Genomic DNA, 21596 nt, shown 5'->3' with positions numbered 1-21596 from the left:
TGTTTCTCTCCTTTATCGTGTCGGATCGGTCCGTCGATCGTTAATCGACGCGCGATTATTCGAGGATCGCGATGGAAATATTGAAATTTCACACCTCTTTATTTAATCCTCTCACATAATTCCGGGATCGCGGTTCCGGTTGGAGGTACATACACGTACGTACGGTTAGCATGTTATTACAGACACCTTATAGACGATACGGTTGCTTTTTTTTGGGTTTCATCATCAACGGTTAAACTTTACGCTATACGTCTGTCTACTAAAACGTTTCAGTCTCTCTGTAATTGAAACGACATCGACGACAACGACGAACATCATGGCATTTATTTATTTTACTTTTTTTTTTCATTTCATTTCATTTCATTTATCGCTTAATTCGCCCTATCCACGTAGCTTCTTAATTTTTATACACGTATAACACACTCTCCACGCGGGTAGAGAAGAAAAACACGCTTCGGCTTTATCTCGAACGCAACGATGCGTCGCGACGCCGTGTATCGTTCCACGTTCTGAACGGGAACGATGCTGGAAATCAGACTGATTATAGAACCGATTCATACGGAACTGGAAGACCAAGTAAACACGTAACAAACCGCGTGTGTATATTGCTCGCCGGGATATGTGCTTGATGCAATGAAATGTCTCGTTTACTCGTGATCTTGCTGGAACGTAGTCTTCTTCGATAGGACGTTTCGCGTTAATTCGACGTACGCGTTCGTTACGATAATAAAGATAATAGGAGGCTCCCTTAGAGGGAGTGAACCCTTAAATCACTTACAGACAAATACTTTGTCGCAGTCTTTGCGTGAAACAGACTCAAAAGGACGTCGTAGTCGTGCTGCGAATCAGCGTTGTCCGAGCATTACTCGCGTGTGAAAGTAAGCTGTGCTTACTGTACTTTCTTTGTCAAGGGACCTACATGGTAAATGGGTCACCGTATACTAGAGACGAGCAACATCGTCAGTTACATAACGAATTATTATAACTTGACTTAATTTTTATAAACTGAACAGTATTAAACAGATTATGAACGTAAATAAAAGAGAGTACAAAGTTTTAATCACTAAATCGGCAATACATTTATGTCTATAAGTAGTTGCCACTAAATTTGATTAAGCTGCTGAGACATAAATGGCCGACCACCATTCACGTCTCTAACGACACAATATTTTCAAAATACTGATCGTAAGAACGTATTTTAATTGTATAAACTTTAATTCTCATCATCTCGTGGAGACAATATCAGAGACAACAGTAACCATAACATGTTAAAACAGCCATTTATCTCCCACCAATCTAATAGTGAAAGAAACATTATACAATAACTAGCAAGAGAAATGTAAGACACAGTACCGTGGCATTTAATTGGTACGAAGAACAAAGTACTTTCAGATTATAATTGTTTTAGTCTTAATCAATCGTTCAAACGTAATTTCACCCACGTCTGTCCAAACACGCAATCCATAAAAAGTTTTTCTCGCGGAATCGATTTTCTTTTCATCTCTTCACTTTCCCTTAAAACAATCGTACTCTTCTCATCAAGCAAACAGTCTCCGATAGTTTTCAGTGAACTCACAGATTGGTAAAAAACGATAATGAATCTTATCGAGGTCGGAGGGTAGTCGAACGAAGGGATCGTCGGACAGCGCTGCTTCGTGCAATAATATCAACGAGAATCCCGGCCGCTTCTTCAGAAGCGGGGCAAGTAAAATCTCTTATAGAATAATCGCTTTCGTTTTAAAAACGGAATGGCAGTCGATAAATTCGATCGATAAAGTTCTCGCGAACCGTGTGGCGAACGAGGACGTTAAAAGTCGTGATCCTCGCTCGATCGAGGTTCAGTGATTCGCCTCGCGATTCGCTTGGAAGTCCCGTGAAACCGAGGGAAGAAAACCGAACGTGAACAAGTGGTCGCGCGAGTTCGCGAGCCGGCTCGAACGAAATGGCAGTTCGAAGAACACAACAAGAGAGTCGAGTCAGTTCGATTTGCTCTAGGATCACGGATTTGCACCGTTTTTTTTTTTTTTCTTATTCGGCATGTAGGCCAGAGGAACACGAACAGTTTGGGAGTGTAGATCATCGACGGCCGATTCTGTGACGGCCACAGATGTTTTGTAAGTAACGAAAGACGGACCATGGGGTTTCCTTTTTGTTTCGCTTCGTTTCTCTTTACATCAAGAACAGTTAGAACGAGGGGGGTAGGTGTGGTTAGGGGGTGGATTTTCGACGGTTTCGCCGCAACGTCGTGGGAGGACAGGGTTCACCGTAGGTTCTACAATTTTTTCCTTTCTTTTTTTATTTACACTGCGATCACGAAGTCGCGGATGTGTCGTTGACTGCTGTGGCCGCGGTCGCACTCCGCCTCGCTTAGCTCAAACGCGTCGGAGAACCCCGAGGGTGGGTCCAGCTTGGGGATGAACAGGTTTCCCGATCCGTCACGCTCCTGGTCCCGATTGGAACAGGAATTGTGCGGCTGGTGCTTGGAATTGCCAAACCCGGAGATTGGGCCGAAGTTGGAACGGGCCTCCTCACTGGTACGACGTGCCAGCTGTAACATCCTGATCGAGCACGGATGTCGATTATTCTGACCTGATCTTTGCGTCCCGTTCACTAAACGATCCTGCCTTATTTCGTATAAAATTATAATGTCGGAAATCATATTTGTCGAATAGCTGTGTTTCTGGCAAATACGGCGTAAATGTTGATATAACTAAAAATCAGAAGCTTCTACGTACAAAAAGGAACCGAAAATTAAGAACGTGGTTTGCATAGAGCTTTCAAGAGAATTAAAGTGGAAATTTTACGTACGTTCTGTTTAAGTTTTATATTGAGTAGAAATATTTTATTCAGTATGGGAAACGGATTTTACTGACACTAATTAACGTTCATCTGGCTAATGCTGGAAGATCTTTTACCTGTGTCTTACGGATGTTTACGTACAGCTACATAGTCGATTCTATAGAGTGTTGCATTTTTCCAAGCTTGGAAATTGTGCAGATGGCGAATGAAGAAAAAGTATGTATTCTTTATATACTTATAACTATTACTAGTATTATATACTTAGTTATATACTATATAACTATTATTCTCGAAAATGTGTAAGATTCAGTCACAGGAAAAATATTATCTCAGTAACCTTCTGAGGGTGGGCGCAGTGTCGTATGAAACTTACTTGGATTTTCCCCGTCCAGGAAACGATTTTCTCTCAAAAATCGGTGAGGGTTCTGTAGACGTGCTAGATTCTGGTCCATGGTACAGGAAGTCTGGAAACAGAAAATGATCCGGGTTTTCCTCAGCGAACCACCCTGATGCGTTTCGCCTCCTCGGGTCTCGTTCGTCTCACGACAACAACAAGCTCAGTGAATGCTCGGTCACATTATTGGTGCACTCTAATGAACGTAGACAGGCAACGGGAACGGACTTCCGGTGGTTCTGTGCGTGAACGATATCGCGGCTCTCCTCCTCTTACTTTATACGAGACACTGCACGATGTCTATTATTCGTTTTTGATACTAGAACCACGTCTCTAGCTGGTGGACTGCGAATTTTTATGTAAATACAGATTTTTATGGGCCAGTTTACAAAAACTGCAATGAAACAAAAAATTGTTTAACCAGAGATCCATTGAATCACTCACAAAATTAAAGCCTCATTAAACTTTAATTTAATGGGGTTTCGACCTATTAAGGGTTCCATCGAGTTCAAAATGGAACAATAATGGAAAAACAAATACTGGTAAGCGACAACAGCGTATACGCGTTCAGCTAATCATCATGAATTTAACCATCGCATTTCGTAACCCAGCCCCCCCCCAACCGGATCGTTTACTTTCGAACCGCTTCGTCCGTAAAGGGTTGAACGGATCAAGGACCGTCATCTGCAAAGCTGATAGTAATTAACAAATATTACGATCCGTACCATCGAATGGTATACCGTGACGCGACAGACATAGTGGCGAGTGATCAAACCGTTCAATCGGCTTTAAACATCCGACGAGGTATCAAACAGTTCAGGCCCAGTTTGATCATGACGAGGGGTTCGAACTTAAGGCCGCTTTCAAACAGTCTGATGACATTTAACACTCTAAACCCTTGATCCACTGTTAACTGCGGGGCAAGGAGGGTGTCGATAAATAACTGACTCTGGGTACTTCGATACCCCAACGTTTCGAGACGCTGCAAGTTTAGAGCGTTTCATCAAACTGTTTAGAAAGTTTACAGTGGCTCGAGACTTTGGATTTTGAAACGTCATCATACCGTTTGAGAACAATCTTCAGTTTGAACGCCGAGCCGTGATAAAATTTTATTTGAACTGTTCAAACTCCTCGTCGGAAGTTTAGTTCAAACATATGCGAAAAAGTTTGTTCTCAGACCCACCACTAAGCGCAGGTCTCGTGGAGGAGAGGCTCGCGGACGCAGAGAGGACGCAGACCACCCGGACAGATCAGAGTACGTGAGGTAAAGAAATAATAAGAGTGGCCGTAAACCGAATAGAAAGGATGAAAGATTGCATACTGTGGACACGCGAGTCAGCCTCAGACACCGAGTGGTGCGAATCGACGAGGTGATTGGAAGACTCGGTTCGGCTGCTGGTCCCGACTTCCGTGTCGCTATCCGAGCCCAGGGTGTCGTACCGGTTGCAATCCGACTGCAATCAGACGGAATTGTTTTTGGTCGATGAATTGGCACGTCGCACGAGGAAACGAGGGTGACGCGCCACACCGATCTTTCGCTCAATGATCCACTCTCCCTTTGCTCACAGCTAGGCTAGAGATCTCGTAGATCAGAGCCATCGTCGAGGAACGATGTTACGATGTTTTTACGAGCCATTCAGAACCGGTGCTGTCCAACGCGAGCCTGGACAACTTAAACTTATTCCACCCCCCCACCCCCACAATCGAGGCTACCGTTTGACATTATTCCTCGTTGTCTGCTTTCATGTGAGATGGCCAAATTTATTATTGTCTGTATGAAAAGTTTCGAACAATGAATTATTTTTCGAAATCAAATATTTTGCTTAAAGTAAGTGATCATGTGTAATACCACAGACGAGATATAAGAATAGACCTAACATCTTATGGGACTTGGTGTCCCACGAAAATCAGGCAGGTTAGAGCGCACCTCTACATAAAAGTTTCCGATATCAGGAATTACATTCGACACCGTGATAATGCACAGCATACACACACCCGTAACTGCATATAGGTTTCGCTAGCAAGGAATGGAATTCCGAAATGGTACGGGGGCTTCTGATGTTGGATTGTTACTACATAATTATAATGTGTCAGCTAGTAAGCAAAAATGAATAGTGTTATGTATGAGAAACACTGTTTTAGTCAAAATGATACAATAGACCGGATTCCATCGGACCCGTAGGCCTGCAACGTTTCGACCTGAGGGCTGGGTAATAAACTGTATGCAGTTCGGGTCTATTTTCTTTCTTAAGTGGACGACTGACTCTCGGTCGTGCTCTTACGGATTTTTCTTCACTTCGAGTACGATTTCCAAAGCATTAAGACGTCCTTCAAGCCAAGAAATAAAAGTAGTAGAAAAAGAATGTATAGTATTTACTATTTATTTTAACCCATTTCCAATATCTGACGCCCCCGAAGCATGGGATAAAAAATTACCTATGGAAGGTTAGGTCTATCCTTATATGTCGTCTGTGGTAATACTTACACAGTGACTCGTTTGTTCGAACACTTTCGAAATAGTAATTAAGTGTGAAAATTTTTCTGTGAATACTTATGCATTTATAAAACATCTGATCGTTTAAAATTGAATACAGTAAAAAGTTTCAGCAAAATTTATTCAGATTTTCTTGTTATTTAGAATCTACTAGAACCCTTGATAGGGTACATCAATTTTCTTTTGTGTCTAGTTTCGAGGAAATAATAAAATTCGCAGTTAATTTATTATTTCTACTACTATCATACTTTAGTATTATGAATTCGTTTCTTGAAACATTCTACATCATTTTTACCGGGTATTAAATTGAGAGGGTAATCTAACTCTCAAAGACTACACTATATTATCGTATCGATTCGACGACACATGTGTTGGTGTAACCCACAGTGTTTTTTGCCCATATCTCAAATATATAAGTAATTTAGTCACAAATCCTTTGACAAAACATCACAGCCTTAACTTGCCACACTTTACCGTTCAGAAATGCCAAGTGTCTGTCGGACGTATTGGGTTACCGTAACACAGTGTAGTCTTCGAGTGTTAATTTCAAACAATTTTAAATTCTATTCTGTTCAACCACATAATTGGTCGTTCATCGGTACAGCAAACAAATGCTTAATAGTTTCAGCATCTCTCTTTCCGCTCGTTTTCCATTACTGAAATAATAGTTTGCCCATCTCTGGTTTCAACAGACACCATATTCTCTCTTACGTTCCACGTAAGCAGAACACACAACGAGAGAAAAACACCGAATCCGCGTAAGAGGCACCATCGCTAAGAACAGCACCGGTTCGAAGCCTGTCAATTGATACTTTCTTCGTTTATCTATACTACCTATAATAATACCTTTCGCGAAGTCTCGATCCACTACAGGAACAAGCGAGCAGAAACCTCGGAACGGGTACGTTCGAATGGCGCTGATCTAGGAACGATCCACATACTACTATCTCTATAATGTGATGTCGAACAACGAATTACAACATGATCGCACACGATGAATTCGATACAGGTTAGAGAGCGTTTCTTATGCTACGGCTAGACGAGCTATGAGAAGAATCGGCGAGAGATGTGTAAGAAATGGCGAAATATACATATGGTAAAGAAGTATGTATATCGTTTGGCGTCGGTGTTGCGGTTCCTCGATGGACTTGATCGGGACAGATGCGAAACGAAGCAAGGTGGGACCAGCAGTCACAACGATCGATAATTTCACTATTTGATGCACACATCTGTATATCTACTCGATCGGAGCGCCGGCACGGCTCGCGTCTCTAATGACTCTCTCTTTCTCTCTAAATGCCCTCCCCCGCGATCGTTCGACGTTCGACGACAGCCTTCTTGGATATCTAGATATCGTAGGACAAGACTTCGACATTCCCGGATTGTTCCGCGGTAAAAAAAGAAAAATAAGTATGCATAAAACGATCCTCGTACCCGTACGATTTTCGAAGGAGTCTCGAACTGCGATCGAGATATCGTGCGGTGACGCGGTTTCGAGCGGAAAATTGGTGGTTAAGCATGCTCAAGCGAATTCGTACACCCTTCTCCATTTTGGCTACGTGTCACGGGTTCTTCTTCTCCATTGGTTCTATCTCACGGTCGCTCGGGAACACACACAATGAGGTTTGGTGAGAGGTGGGGTGGAAGCGAAGCTTTAAGAGGGACGTTTCCTTTGAGGAGAGATAAAAGATCGTACCAGTTCGTTCTTTTTTTTTTTTTTTGCAGCCGTGTGCGATAACTCAATGATGTACGCGGTGTTTCACTGAGGATCGTGTAACGAGTCTTTACATACGAGGATAATCAGTTTTCTTGATAGAGTAGGGGATGAAATTTTTTGCTCGAGAGGAGTTGAGTGTTATTGTGTTTTATTTTAGTAGATCGTGTATTATCCTGTTTGTAGGTGTTGGAACTTAGATCAGTTATTGCAGACGAAGTGGATCTTAGAAAGTGTAATATAATTTAACTAATTATTGAAGAGGATTGAAAATTGCGTGAGGGCTGGTGGTCTGTACTTGTGTAGATAACGCGACAAGAAATTTGGCAATTGGAAATCCATTCCAGAAGGTTAAAAATTAACGGAAACAAGTCCATTAATGTTTTGTATTCATCAATTATATCAATTTGTGAAACACCATGTACAAAATGTGAAATATATCTCTTTCCTTTAACATGTTCACTGCGACACGAAAGATACGTCTTCGATTTAAGAATGGAGCTAACAGAATAGTAAAAAGTACACAGAGCCTCTCATAGTGAACACGTTAAATAGTTAAGACCGTATCGTTCGATTGCGTGACACAATCACCACATTAGTGAAAACGTGATTGATCGTCCACAAAAAAATTTCTCAATAAACTTCATCGATTTATCAATGCATCGACTTTTATCTCAGACAGTTCAACCCCGGGAAATCGAGGTGTACTGCGTGTCTGGACGAGGGAAGGGCATGCGATGTGCGCAAGTGTGTTCTCTCCAGTTGATTCGATGCTCGGATGAACAGATACGAATGGTGAATGGTGGAGAAGCGATTGGTGAATGACAAAAGCAAACTGAACGGCGGACGATACCTCTCGTAACTGAAGAGTGTCGGCGGTGGACAGACGTGGATTGTGATAGACGAACGTCTGAAGAGGCGCAGCAGAATTACATCGGCTGTCGCCACCCGGAGGAACACTCTCCTGTAGCTGGAACGTGGCGTACGGGTATATCTCGTCGGAGTATTCTGCAATCATGTTACAATATGGTTTTTCTGTTTTTAATGGACAGTTCGTAGTTTCTAATTCAAAGTTCAATGCTTTCATTTCGTATAAACAAACTATTACTGTGTTGATTTTTCATAGATAGCCCTTTGTTATTTCTCATGGCTCTAGATGACGTTGTTTAATTTTGAGTGACACTGGATGGATCTGTATGGTCTTGAATGGCATTAATTAAATGCTATAGGATTCGATTACGTTAAACTGGCCATTGAAACTGGATATAACTTTCTATGAATAAGATACACTTCAACTTATACCTACGCTATATCATCGTAGAATCTGTAACAATACGTAATGACTAGGATCGATCTTGAATGACACTAACGTGACATTGTTAGCATTCTTTAAAATATTTTTCATCAACGTCACATGTTAGTATTTCGGTAGAAGATTGCCATTCAATTTATAAAACCAGCAATAGAAAGATAGTTTAACAGCAGAAATTTGCACAAAAATTGAAAGATCAAGATCGTTATTTGCGAATACCAACCATTACTCGAAGGTTTCAATGAAGATTTTTCCTGATTACCTGGGATCTTTTCCAAAGTGGCCATCTCGTGTATGGGTGATCGTAGCGGTTTTCGTACAGTGGCGTAGTACTGTTCACGCTGCTCCATGTTTTGCTTGTTGTCTAAGGCGGCAGCGGTTTGGGCGTCGTGGAGGCTAGCGATTTCCCCTATAAATGGACCTACGGTCATCGTCATTAACCGGTTACGGGCGCCGTATATAGTCGGTACGCAGGATACACTGAACTCGTAAAACAGCCCATTAAAGCTGACATATATTGCAAAATCGAGACGACCAGATCCACCAAGAGGTGTTAGGAAAATGTGGAAAGTTGAGAGGTCACCGTGCCTGCAATCGTCGAGGGCTAGCTTGTTTAAAAATGACAAAGATGGCGGGTTCTCGAGTCTCGTTTGTACGGTCCTCTTTTTCCCAGATTGCTACAAATTTAGGGTTCGTTTGGAACAGGGGAATAGCATCGATCAGAAGAGGTGACTACGACATGCGCTGAAAACAGTCGCGCGCAGTGTGGTTGATCCCGGAAGAGTAATAGAAAAAGAAACCTTTCGATTCTGCTTGAGACATTCTCTACAGTCATGATGCGAGTTGTCAGATTTCCTTGTCTCACGGTTCTGTAAAGAGGGTCCATTTTAAAATGTAAGCAACATTGTTGCGGTTATCCAAGCAATTTTACGAGTTTCCCAGAACCACGTCCACCAACTATACACGCGCACGTGTGTAAGTTACACGTCTACGGTATCGAATGACGGTAGTGGGTTTCTACTAACGTTTCCGGAAACAGTAAAAGACAGCGCCGGCGGCGGTAATGATCGCTAGCGAGCACAGTATCAGCGGGATGATAAGCTTCAAATCCGAGTAGACAGACGAATGTTGCGGTATATACGGATCGATCTCGTCAGTCGGCACTGTACTGCTGGTGTGAGACTGCAAAGTCGTTATTCTATACTCGGCGACCGAGAAGCCTGCGTTATTGTGCGCCCTTATTCGGATGTCATAAGTCGTCCCAGATTGCAGCTCGCTGAGCGTGTACGTCTTTTGTACCTGAACAACGAATACATGTATATACATATATACCTGTTACTGTAATATAGAAGATCCGTGGTATTTAACCGGGCGTAACGTCTTTTCCTTTCTCGAGGAATCATCGACGGACTCACTTTGAGAAGGGTACATTTGTCTCGTTGCGAGAGATCGTTATTAAAATGAAATTGAAGCGATCGTAAGATAAATAAAAGTATATCCATTCTATATTCATTGATTTCAGATGATTTCTGTGGATCGGAAGTTGTTCGATTGAATCACTATTGCTTTTCAGAATTTCTGTAGGCACGGTTAACTATTTTTAACAGAATAACATTGCGAGTCTTTAACCGTTCCTTAACCTTTTGAGTGGTACAGGTGTACATATGCGTTGAACGGAACGTTACTCCAGGATAATATGTAATTATACATCGATATTCTATGATATGATTATAGTAAATCATCGATAAGTGTTCCAAGCCTTTGGCGCACTGAATGTTCAGACGTCATTCCCATCACTGATGGTGTCCCCCGTGGAACCAGTTAAGCGCTAAGTGGCGGGAGCCTTCGAGCACTCATCGATGATTTACTGTATCTCCTTCGTTTGATTCTGACTTCTGGACTACGATTATCGCTTGTGATGCTTATAGTCTTATGACTGTCACCAGCTAAAATATTACTCTATCTCCAGTACCTCGATGTTGTTCGACACCAATGTCCAAATGTCCTCGCCGCTTCTACGATACTCCAGCTCGAAATAGGTGATCGGGCACCCGCCGTCGTTCCACGTGCTCAGGTGCAGAGTGATCCAGGACACGTTCACCGTCACAAAATTATCACCGTTGCTCGGCGAGTCGTCAGGTTTCGATCCCCTCGTGGTCGCTTTAACGATCTCGCTCGGTGAACCCATGCCGATCCGATTGTACGCCGTCAGATACATCTGATAATCGTTGCCGCACCACAACGGCGACAGAACGAAACTGTTCATTTTCTGGGAGACCTTCACCTCCTCCCATTCGCCGGACTCACGTTTGTAGTGGAGAATATAACCCCTGATTGGCGCGCCGCCATCGTCGCCGTTCTTCCATCGGACGTTGATTGAATCACTGGTGGCGCTGGTCGCGTTCAACAACGGGGCTGCCGGCGGTACTGCAAAAGGATCGTGACGAAATTATCATTTTATACGCTTCACCGTTTCCCATTGCTAGGTTAGACGATACGGGCTTTTCGTCCGTTTCGGTACTTTTGTCGAATAACTGAATGCATAATGAAAAGTAACATATTCTCGTTTATATTGTCGGACTCGAAATAGTAGAAGTTGGATTTTCGGTGAAGACGCGGAATCGTATGAACGCTGCTATCGGAAGACGTACCAAATCGGTTAAAATCTGCATTGTCTGAACTAATAATTTTATTTTCTATGACATAATGAGAAAACAGAGAGAATATGTTTAATGTGTTTAAGTTCACTCTCTTGGAATTAAGATATTTCTTAAGGGTGTGATTTTTTAGCTGTATTGGCTAGAAAGTATTATAAGTTCTTTAACTTAGCTACCTGTAACGAAGAAAGGGTTCTTTCATCGAAAATAGAAGGGTCCTCGAGAAATTTCAAAGCGTACAGGGAGTATGAGTGCAAAGGATATTCTGGGGTTAATTTTGTCGGAATTATTAGCGAGAACAATTGAGACAAGTACCTTGCACGGTTAAACGATGCGTGATGTGGTCAGAGCCGTGACGGTTCTCCACGTAACACGTGTAATTTCCGCTGTCCTCTCTGTGAAGATCCATGATCTGCAACGAGCCCTTCTTTAACAAGGACACCCTCGCTGACGATTTCACTATCTGGCCCCATTGTTTCCATGTCACCGACGGTTCTGGCTTCCCGACGCACTGACACGGTAGCATAACGTCTTGCTTCCACGGTATGACCAGCACCGTGCCGAAAGAATATATCGCTGCTCGGACTGTAATAATCCCAAATATTCGTTAGCGCTGCCATCGTAAAACAGTTCATAAAATACTTAAATTACTCAAACTGTTTTAGGTGTTAACCTGAACTAGATCTGAAACATGACACGTTGTGTTCTCTCTCTTAATATTTTAACCATAATTTCAATAACAGACTAATATTATTCAAAATTAACAGTTATAATCTATATTAGTACAAACCAATCAAGTTTATACTAATTACAGTACAGATTAGGATTAAAATAAATACATTACAACTTCTAAGAAATAATACAATTAAAACTTCTACTGACATCGCGAGGACATTCGACAAAGTATTAATTTATCGTAAATAAGTTTCCATAAAATAAATATACGTATTCCTCTGCTACGTTTACCGATAACAATACTCTTTAAAATAAACCATGTATAAACTCTCGGTTGAATACACCATAATTCAAGCTATATTAATAAATCGCGAGTGCCTACCATCGCTCGAAGGCGAGATCGTGATGGGTTGCGTCCGTGGTCCCTCGCCCACCGAGGTGACAGCGGCGATCGTGAACTCGTACTGATTCTTGCTGTGCAAATTCTCGGCCTGATAGCTGGTATGGTGCGGCTGTATCGAGCGTTTGTACCATTCCCCCTTCGGGTCGACGCCGCGGATATGAACGTTGTACGAGGTGATGTTACCGTTGCTTCGGTGCGGCGGCTGCCACGAGACGATAATCGACGTGGCCGAGCTGGCGAACGCCTTTACGCCGGCGGGCACCTCAGGTTGGTCCTCTTTGGTGACGCAATAGAAAGGCGTCGAAGCGACTCCATCGCCGGCCCTCGTCAAAGCCAATACTTGGACAGAATAGTTCGTGTACTTGCCCAGCCCGTGGATCGCGACCGTGAACGCGTTCGTGATCATCTCCGACTTGCTGGTCTCCGTCAGCGCGTCCATGTTCTCCCATATCACCTTGTAACCTTTCAGGTTCCCGTTCAGACTGTATTGAGGGGGCGTCTCCCACGAGACTTGCAGTGATTGCGAGGAGAGCGCCGTGCACCGTATGTCTTGGGGCGGGCTGCTCGGCACTGAGGACATTCCGACGGTGTCGGGAATCAATTACGTTGATCCAGCGAGACGGATATACGCTCGTGGGACCATCTACGGGGACTGTGTACACGGTGTAACACGAGGAAATGAAAATATAGGTTCGACAGCTCGGGGTCACTTGATAAAGCCTTATAATTAGTCGATGCAACGCATTGGTGGGGAAATTGTGCAATTGGAAGATTTCGTGGATTACTCGCTTCTCGATAAGTTACTTAACACTTTGATGTTGGATGATGTAGGAGTATGTATTTTAAAAAAAAAATGCTGAGAGCGACTGACATGGTAGTACGTCTTTCTTATGTAAGAACTAGGATACCAGAAAATAGCAATTGTTTTTTAAATGCATTGTATTTAGGGCATTCTGGAAAGTTTTTCAGTCCCTCATAAATTTCTTTGTTATCCGAAGCCGAGCTTCTACTTAGCTTCTGTTTACTCTGTTTAAATTGATTCCAGAGGGGGGCCCCCAGTAGTGGGAATAACGCCGTTGCTTGTGTCGCATTTATCGAGGTATCACTGTATCATCTCCATCAACTGAGTACTGTTTTTATTGTACCATTCCTCTCGTCTCATCCTGTAAACTTTGCTACAACAAGTATTTCGCAACTTTGAGCTACGTTGTAGGTCAAGTACTTTCATTCTTTACTCCATGTAACGTAATCGAGGGACGGAGCACGGTGCAAGAACCTGAACTTCCCCTTATTCCACATTTCCGCGACAGAAGCGTAAATTCTAGAAGTCCAGACCCGGAGGCTGCTTCAAAATTAGTCCTGAGATTCGCACGGGACGAGTCGGTAGGAATGGCAGAATCTGTTTATTTCGCGGGGCGCTAAGGTGTCCCGTAAGAAACACTCCGGCACGGAAGTTCGAGGCGTCGAAAGCACTTTGGAGTTTAACCGGGCCGCGTTCACGGGGGTCGGGATTAAAGAACTTATTTGCAAGCAGATCAGTTCCAGGCAACGGCGGGGCTTGCCTCTGAATTTATTATTTATTCGAAACTCGACCGGATGTACGGCGGTTGGTATTCATAGCGGAATCCACGAGAGGCTCGCGGGCCTCCAGTATTATTCCGTTCATGAATTTTTTAGCACGACGCTGTACCGCATTCGTTAAATCTGGCGTCGTTAATACCGTGTCCTCTGTATCCGCCAGTATGCTTGAGTCTCAAAAAGTTATCGGGAGATCGAATATCCCGGCATACAAGGGCGGAATATATTATCCTTCAATTTGGGGAAAATGTGAACGATATATTAAAAGAAAGAGATTATGAGAACCAAAGACAGGTGCAGTATAATATTAGAATACAATAGTGTTTTAAAAAAAGGGTGTAATACTTTAGGTGTTTCTAGTACTCACCAAGTGGAGTCAAAAATGCTTGATTAACATAGATCCTAATATCAATCCTTTCGATGAAAAGTATAGAAATTTATTTTCACATTTGTTACAGATGTTCGATACACCTTCCTTCCATTACGATAACTCATATTTGGGGATCCGAGATCGACGTACATTTTCAGATATTTCTTTCGCATCTCGTATTGGCGGTTGTCGTACAACCTTGAACTAATGTACTTCTAAACCAATTCTTCTGTTTACATTCTACATGTCACGAAATGACTCACTTATGATATCGAACGCTAGTAAAAATAAGAGTTGATTTTAAATCGGAAGGTTTTGTTTCAGGACCTATGTTGATTAGATATTTTGTACTCCACTCGGTGAATCACTGTAAGACACTAAGGAACTTTTTTTTGAATACCCTGTACAAGAACATATGTATAGAGTCACAAGTTACCGAGGTACCCAGCTGAGGGTAGTACTCAAACAGTCAGAAGCTAATCACATGTCCATGATGTGGACCTGTAGAGAATTTCAATAGGTATTGGATGAAGGATACTGAGTGAATGTGTAAAATATGTAAAATTTCAAGGGGACAGTAAAACCCGTGCTAGAAGAATTTTATGGAAAGGAAAGTGGAGATTGCACGCTTGAAGAAGTTAGAGGAAATGAAAAAGAAGGGAAGGTAGTAAAATGGTTGAGAACAATAGAGAATAAATTAAGTAAACCCGAGAACGAGAATAGGGTCTAGATGGAATAAGTTAAAACAGGTGAAAATGTAATAAATAAGTATATATAGAGGTGTAGACTGATTTGCCATAAACTAAGGTGGTTAGATATACTCATACACTAGTGACTTAAATCCAATATGGAGGTAAGGTAACGAAGTCCGTTCCTTGGTCTGAAGGTTGTAAGTATTTAGATACTGACTACCTAACTATTATCGTTCAATTTCGTTGAACAAACTTATCCCCTGGAAACTGTTTTCCCTTACCGTCTTCGAGAGTCGTCGCGACCACTTCCGGCGTCATCGGACCCTGGCCAAGAGCGTTGTAAGCCTGCACCACGACACTGTATCTCGTGTACTTCTTCAAGTTCGTCAGCTGGTATTGCCTGCCGGGCATCGATGGTCTTGCTAGTCCTAGGGCCACGCTGGCCGTGGAAATTGGTCTCTCCACGGTCTTGTAGGTGTACTGATGATCTAGTGCTAACCTGGACACCACGATCATATTTAAGTCGTTTGTATAGGATGTACTAGACACAATATATTTACTGTACTAATACATAGGCTGGAATAAATATTTGCTAACAATTAGTACCTTCATTGTCCTGAGGGTTGTGACGTTTGTCAATCATAGACTCATTATTTTTCATAAGATTAAATAATCTGAAATCTAGCACGTGTCTTGTGACTATATTCTAACAGGTTAATAGATATTTAGGGGATTCCATTTAGTTGGTCCACCTTGTATACGCAATATCCAGACAGTGAACGTAATAATAGCAATATTCACAAGTATCTACCACAACGTATCAAACCTTCAAACTTGTCTAAGGAATAACTTTACTCGCCTAATATATAAAAATAAAAAAAGAAATTTACTTGCTACACGAACTGTAAGACAGCATCAAAACAAGAGTGCACGGACGAGCACATCCGGATGCACCTGTATGCTTCGAAAATATTTCAACGTCAATGTTTTTCGAACGAAATAAACGAGACGGGCCCGGTGCTGCGATCCAGTTATTTATCACGCGGGCTGAAAAGTGTGGAATATCAGCGTTATTCGAGAAACACCCGAGCCCCGACGCAATCTAGTATGCCGACGACGGAAACGTATTCGAAGGCTATCGGGATGGGGGTCGGCGGCCGCGTCGTTAAAGGGTGGCCGTTTCCCCTGGATCGTTACCGATGTTCCTTGTAGCCGACGTGATAACCGAGTATCTCTCCGTTCCATAAATCATGATCAGGTGGATCCCAGGTGACGTTAAACTCGGTCGAGCTGACAGGATCCACCTTGAGATTTCGCGGCGGTCCGCCTGGCTTCTCCCCTTCGGTGGTCGTTTCCAAAATCTGGAAAAAAGGGGACATAGATCGAGGTTTGAGATTGTGTCCTCGACGATCTCTTCGTTTACCGTGTCCCGGCTACCTCTTGTGGTTGATCGTACCCGCGGCGAAAAGGCACGTGTATCGTTCACTTTTAAGGTTGTCGAACGTTTAACGGCGAGACGTATGTACGACAATGTTTATGTAACGGATGTATAGAACGTAACGGAGTGATTACGACATCAAAACCACCATAGCGTGTACACTTCATAAACGAAAAACGGAAATAGAAAATTGTAGACATTTTATTGTTGAATATAATTGCCTTCAGAATTCCAAGCTCTATCACTGTGCTGAACCTCACTAAAAATTCAGCGTTACACCAGTGGACGCCTCCTTATCAGTGCCAAGGAGCATTCGAACACTCATCGAGGATTTACTGAACATGCCTACCGAAAGGTTAAAAAAAACGAAGGTGATATGCAAACCATTCCTGTCAACAATCTCATTGCTACCGCGGCAGAAGAACTGTCGATGCTGCAATTTTCGGCAGCTAGACGTATTCATATCTAATCCATCTACGTCGATGTTTCGTTGATGCCGTTCATACGCCGCGCTGTTAAGTGAGCGACAGCGTTTGATCGGGCTCACTTTCAAACGCGCGCGCCCGATAAATTCAGCGAGCAAGAAAATTGCAGTTTGATGTAACGTGTCGCTTTTTAAGGTACGGGAATGGACGTTTCACGGAATAAATCGACTTCCGTATGTCAGTCGCCGCGAAAAGTGTCGAGCAAAAATAGTCCGCGACGAGGAGAGAGGCTGATGTGACCAGCAACAAGTAGGTGGATGGGGTTCGTGGGGAAACGAAGATCGATCGGGCCTGTATTACTATACGATACTTACGTCGCTCGCCTGACTCCGACCCAGCTCGTTCTCCGCGTAAATTCGGAACTGATAAGTGACCGCTGGACGGAGACCGTTCACGTGCGCGTGGGACTGGCTACCTGGCACCGCCGTGTGGAACGTGTGGTCGTGCCACACCTCTGCGAAAACAAATTGTCTCGATTACGGGACCGAAACAGGGGGCCGCGAGCGGAATTATCCATTATCCGAACTGGGGGCGTTATCTGAATCGCCCCCCTCCGTCGCTATCCGAGAGCTTTACTGCTCGAACGTTTTATTAGACGGATAGAGTACGGTCACGGGGAGTGTCCGCGTTTCTAAATCATTCTTACGGTACCAATCTGCTGGAATTTTGTTCCTGGATTCCATGCTTTTATGCAGGATGGACACAAGATTGTACCACGATCTGCCGAGGATAGATTGTTCGTGAAAAAATCAGTGAAGCATGAAGCAAAAATTTTGTTTTCTTCGAGGATTCGGTTTTCAGACGATGGATTTGAAAATGGTACATGCATTCATTAGTGTTTACAAGTACATGTCGGAAGTATTTAACAGATTGGTTTGGCAGAGTTCTATTTAATGGCGCGTGTTTTGCACTGGAAACTTTCAGAGTATTTTTGTCGGAAATGAAGTCTTATTTGCAAAAGTGTTCTCCATTCTCATTCCAATTCTCCACTGTCTTTAACGATGAATTTCTTTTCCATCCTCTATATACTCTGTTTATATTTTTATTAGTCAAATTAATCGTGTTCTTCTACGACGTCATTGATATTAGATTGTTGCATAATAAATATTGTTTTTCATAGTGCTGTATTTCAGCCATCGTAATTTCAAAGAAACTGGAATCGAGTAATGATCAAGTGAAGATACAATCTAAGTGATGATTCTAATTCGTTCAAATGAACACTTCATATGTTACGACCTAATCCTAAATACAGTGATTCCTCGATGATTGCGATACGAGCAACGTCGTTATTCCCACCACTAGGGGAGTCCCCCTGTGGAACCAATAAAAACAGAGTAAACAGAAGCTAAGTAGAGGCTCGGCTTCGGGTAAACAAAATTTATAAGGGTAAACAAAATTTATAAGTGTTAAAAACCCTTTCGCCTTGCCATGAATGCTCCGAAGTGGACCCGAGTACGTCGCACTCATCGAGGCATTACTGTAGATGGAAACCAAACTGTCTCAAGATCCAACAACGAACTCAATCTGTCCAACAGCGATCTATCAAAATCGTTTACTTGCCAGTATCCGTTTTGTATTCAACGATGTACTGCGTAATGGGGCTGTTGCCGTCCTGACTGGTTTTCCAGCTGATGTTGATGTAGCGGCTCCCCTTCTCGATCACGCGAAGATTCCTTGGAAGGTCAGGCGGCTCTGTTCCCAGGCGAAAAAAAGAACAAGAACGAAATCACACTAGTCAGCGATCGTCGGTCACGATACACGACTCGTTACGCAACGCGGATCCTCCGTCCGAAACGTATTTCATTTCGCGAAACCGCCCGCGGTTATCTCCGAGCGTCGTTCGGCCGGCACTTGCGCGGAACTGCATTAAATTAAATGGACGAGTTCCCCGGTGCCGCCGGTACACATTACGATAATTACTCGGAGTGCTCGACAACGTTATATGCAAATACCAAGAACCCCGGAAACATTATCGGAATTGTTTCGTCGCGAACGATCTCGACGCATTACACCGATAACATCGTTACCAAGGATTATCGGGGTATAACCGCCGCTAAGAGGAAAAAAATGCTTCGGAATCCACGTCTGCTCACCGAATTCACGACTATTCGGTTGTTTTATTGCGATTTTCCAGGCTTTTTGCCGGGTGTGATTTACAGTCGTTGTTGCGTCGATGCCAAGGATAACGTTAATAATCGCGTCTCGAGCAGAACGTTCCTCTCGACGGGACAGATGGTCCAGAAACAAAGATTGGGGGTTCATACGCTTATTCAGCTCGAGAAATAAAAGATTTGAAAACTTATAATGTTATTTAAGACCAAGTGGATAAATGAAAAGCATTCTATCAATTTTAGGGATTCTTAAATAATTTTTCGTATTAATGTTTCCGTTGATCGATTCTAGATTTCTAAATACCCGGACGTACCGCTAGTATACAGGGTGTTCCAAAATACTTATAAGTCCTTGAAAGGTGTGATTCCTGGGGTGATTGTAAACAATATTTTCCTTAGCGAAAAAGTTGTTTAAAATCACCTCAACAATCACCTCAATCAAGGACCTACACCTATTTTGGGACACCCTGTACAAACGTGACCTGCAGACTTCCAGAATTTTAAAACGATTTCATAATTACCGCAAATTCACGGTGATTTTCGTGTATCTCGAAATTTTATCAGTGTTTCAGATGTTCAGTAATCATAAACCCATCATGCAGAAGTCCTAACAAAATGTGTTCACTGAATTCGATTCTGGACCAGTGTGAGACGGATTTATGGTGTTTGTAGGTTTGTTCTTACCTTGTATATACAGCTGTATCGTCATTTCGTCGCTGCCGTGCTCGTTCGACGCGATACAGACGTACCTGCCGCTGTCCCCGCGGCTTGTGGTGAAGAACTCGAGGGTGCTGATTGTCCCGTCCGTGGTGTTCTCCTCTTTCAGCATGTACCGGTAATCGGACAGCTTTTGGTCCAACTGAACCCCAGTCTTTTTCCATAGTATTTTCAACGGATGATCGCCCTTCGCCTCGCAACGCAGCACCGCGGTCGATCCGAGCCTCGCCGTCTGATTACGATGCCTCTCGACGAACTTCGCCGGCACTGCGCGCAGTAATCCGAAATAGCAATAACCTGGCGTTTACCTGACGGGGATTGTCGATCAAGGGAATAATGGATCGCTTCTGCGCATAGCCAGATTCGAGTCTTTAAGGTTCGACACCTGTAGACTGTTCAGGGATTCTGGTAAATGGAGGTTAATATGTTTGTTTTTTCATTACTAACCTAAGACTGTTTGTGCAGATGTAAACTTTAAATGTTTCATTACAGAGTTGGGCAGAATTTTATTCGAATAATACACAGTGAAAAGCAACAGTACCTAAGGCTGTCGTTTTAAGCTTTAAACAGTTAATGAGCTTAAATAATTGTTCGACAAATGTCGATTCATTCATAAAGAAGAATAAAGATTTTATTATAAAAATTGAAATTTCCTCATTTAAACCAAATGCGAGTAAACTTCAAATATAATAATATTTTTAATAACGCAACAATCGAAATTCCAGTTTATCCGTATCTTATAGCTCGGTATATAATTCTCACATACAAATGTACCAGAAAAATGAACAAGAAGTGCTAATTCCTAAACGCATTGTTTAAACAAATAGATCATACTGGAATCCAATCATATAGCCAGATTCCTTATAAAAAAACACACAATATTGCAATGTAGACCGCACACATTTCCCACCCCTAAATTTGAAAACTGTTTTCACCCCTTCAACTGAACTAAATACGCTAAAAAAAAATACCTATCAAACATTTTTAACAGAACTACAATCTCACAGAGTTTTATCAAATTCGGGATGTATCTTTTGTTCGAGGATTAAGGAGACTGGTCTTACCGTTCACCGTCAGATGCACGACTTTGCTGAGTCCCGCGCCGATCCCGTTCACCGCCTCGCACAGATAGAATCCCTCGTGATCCTCCTGCACCCGGCCGAACACCAGGGAGCCGTTCGAGTGTATCCGTAAGTCCTGGGCGTGCTCGTGGGCGACGATGTCCCGGTAATTACCCGGTTTCTTGCCGCTCGCGCGTCGCCACGTGACCGCCGGAGGCGGAAATCCGTCCGCGTGGCAGTGAAGTACCAATCGTGACTTTCCCTCCGAGGCGCGAACATCTTGCGGCTCCATCACCCAACGGGGTGGCACTGTTTCATAGACGCCGTCCGTTAGTCAACCCTTGCGTTGGTGGGATTCGCGAGGCGGCGTACGCGGTGCCATCCGAGATCTCGTCGTTCCTCGTCTCCCCTCCGGGGGAATTTCACTTGCAGATCGTAACGACTATTAACGGGGGCCGCGGATTCTACCCTTTTTCTTCTTCCGTCTCCCTGGACCCCTTACCACCGACGCAATTATCGCGGTTGGGATCGTTAGTCCGTGGAGATTTTTTTTTCTTTCTTTACGAGTCCTTGGGATTTTCTGGTTTAATTGAACGATGTATCGAGAGACCACGGTACGTTAACTCTTTAGGATTAGGTGGGTTAAAAACTGTCCCACCTTTTGCTTAGCTTTTTATGCATGGTGGGATATATTTT

General features: G+C 43.1%; 1 protein-coding gene across 1 annotated transcript; it reads right to left on the bottom strand.

The window, feature by feature from the left end:
• Positions 1-2071: 2071 nt before the first annotated feature.
• LOC107187429 (Down syndrome cell adhesion molecule-like protein Dscam2) lies at positions 2072-21209 on the bottom strand (the record flags this gene model as incomplete). Its single annotated transcript, XM_015575537.1, is given in 16 exon segments — positions 2072-2558; positions 3173-3263; positions 4515-4647; positions 8145-8213; positions 8216-8409; positions 8976-9134; positions 9739-10012; positions 10686-11140; positions 11686-11955; positions 12428-13018; positions 15370-15587; positions 16286-16449; positions 17326-17465; positions 18572-18703; positions 19807-20106; positions 20904-21209. Coding segments are annotated over 16 exon segments (3755 nt in total), but the record flags the coding sequence as incomplete, so codon positions are not given.
• Between the last annotated feature and the right edge of the window lie 387 nt (positions 21210-21596).

The sequence above is a fragment of the Dufourea novaeangliae genome, unplaced genomic scaffold (genome assembly GCF_001272555.1).
Source record: "Dufourea novaeangliae isolate 0120121106 unplaced genomic scaffold, ASM127255v1 scaffold16, whole genome shotgun sequence".
Taxonomy (NCBI): domain Eukaryota; kingdom Metazoa; phylum Arthropoda; class Insecta; order Hymenoptera; family Halictidae; genus Dufourea; species Dufourea novaeangliae.
Note: the sequence above shows the minus strand (reverse complement) of the source record. Positions and strands in the feature narration are given on the sequence as shown.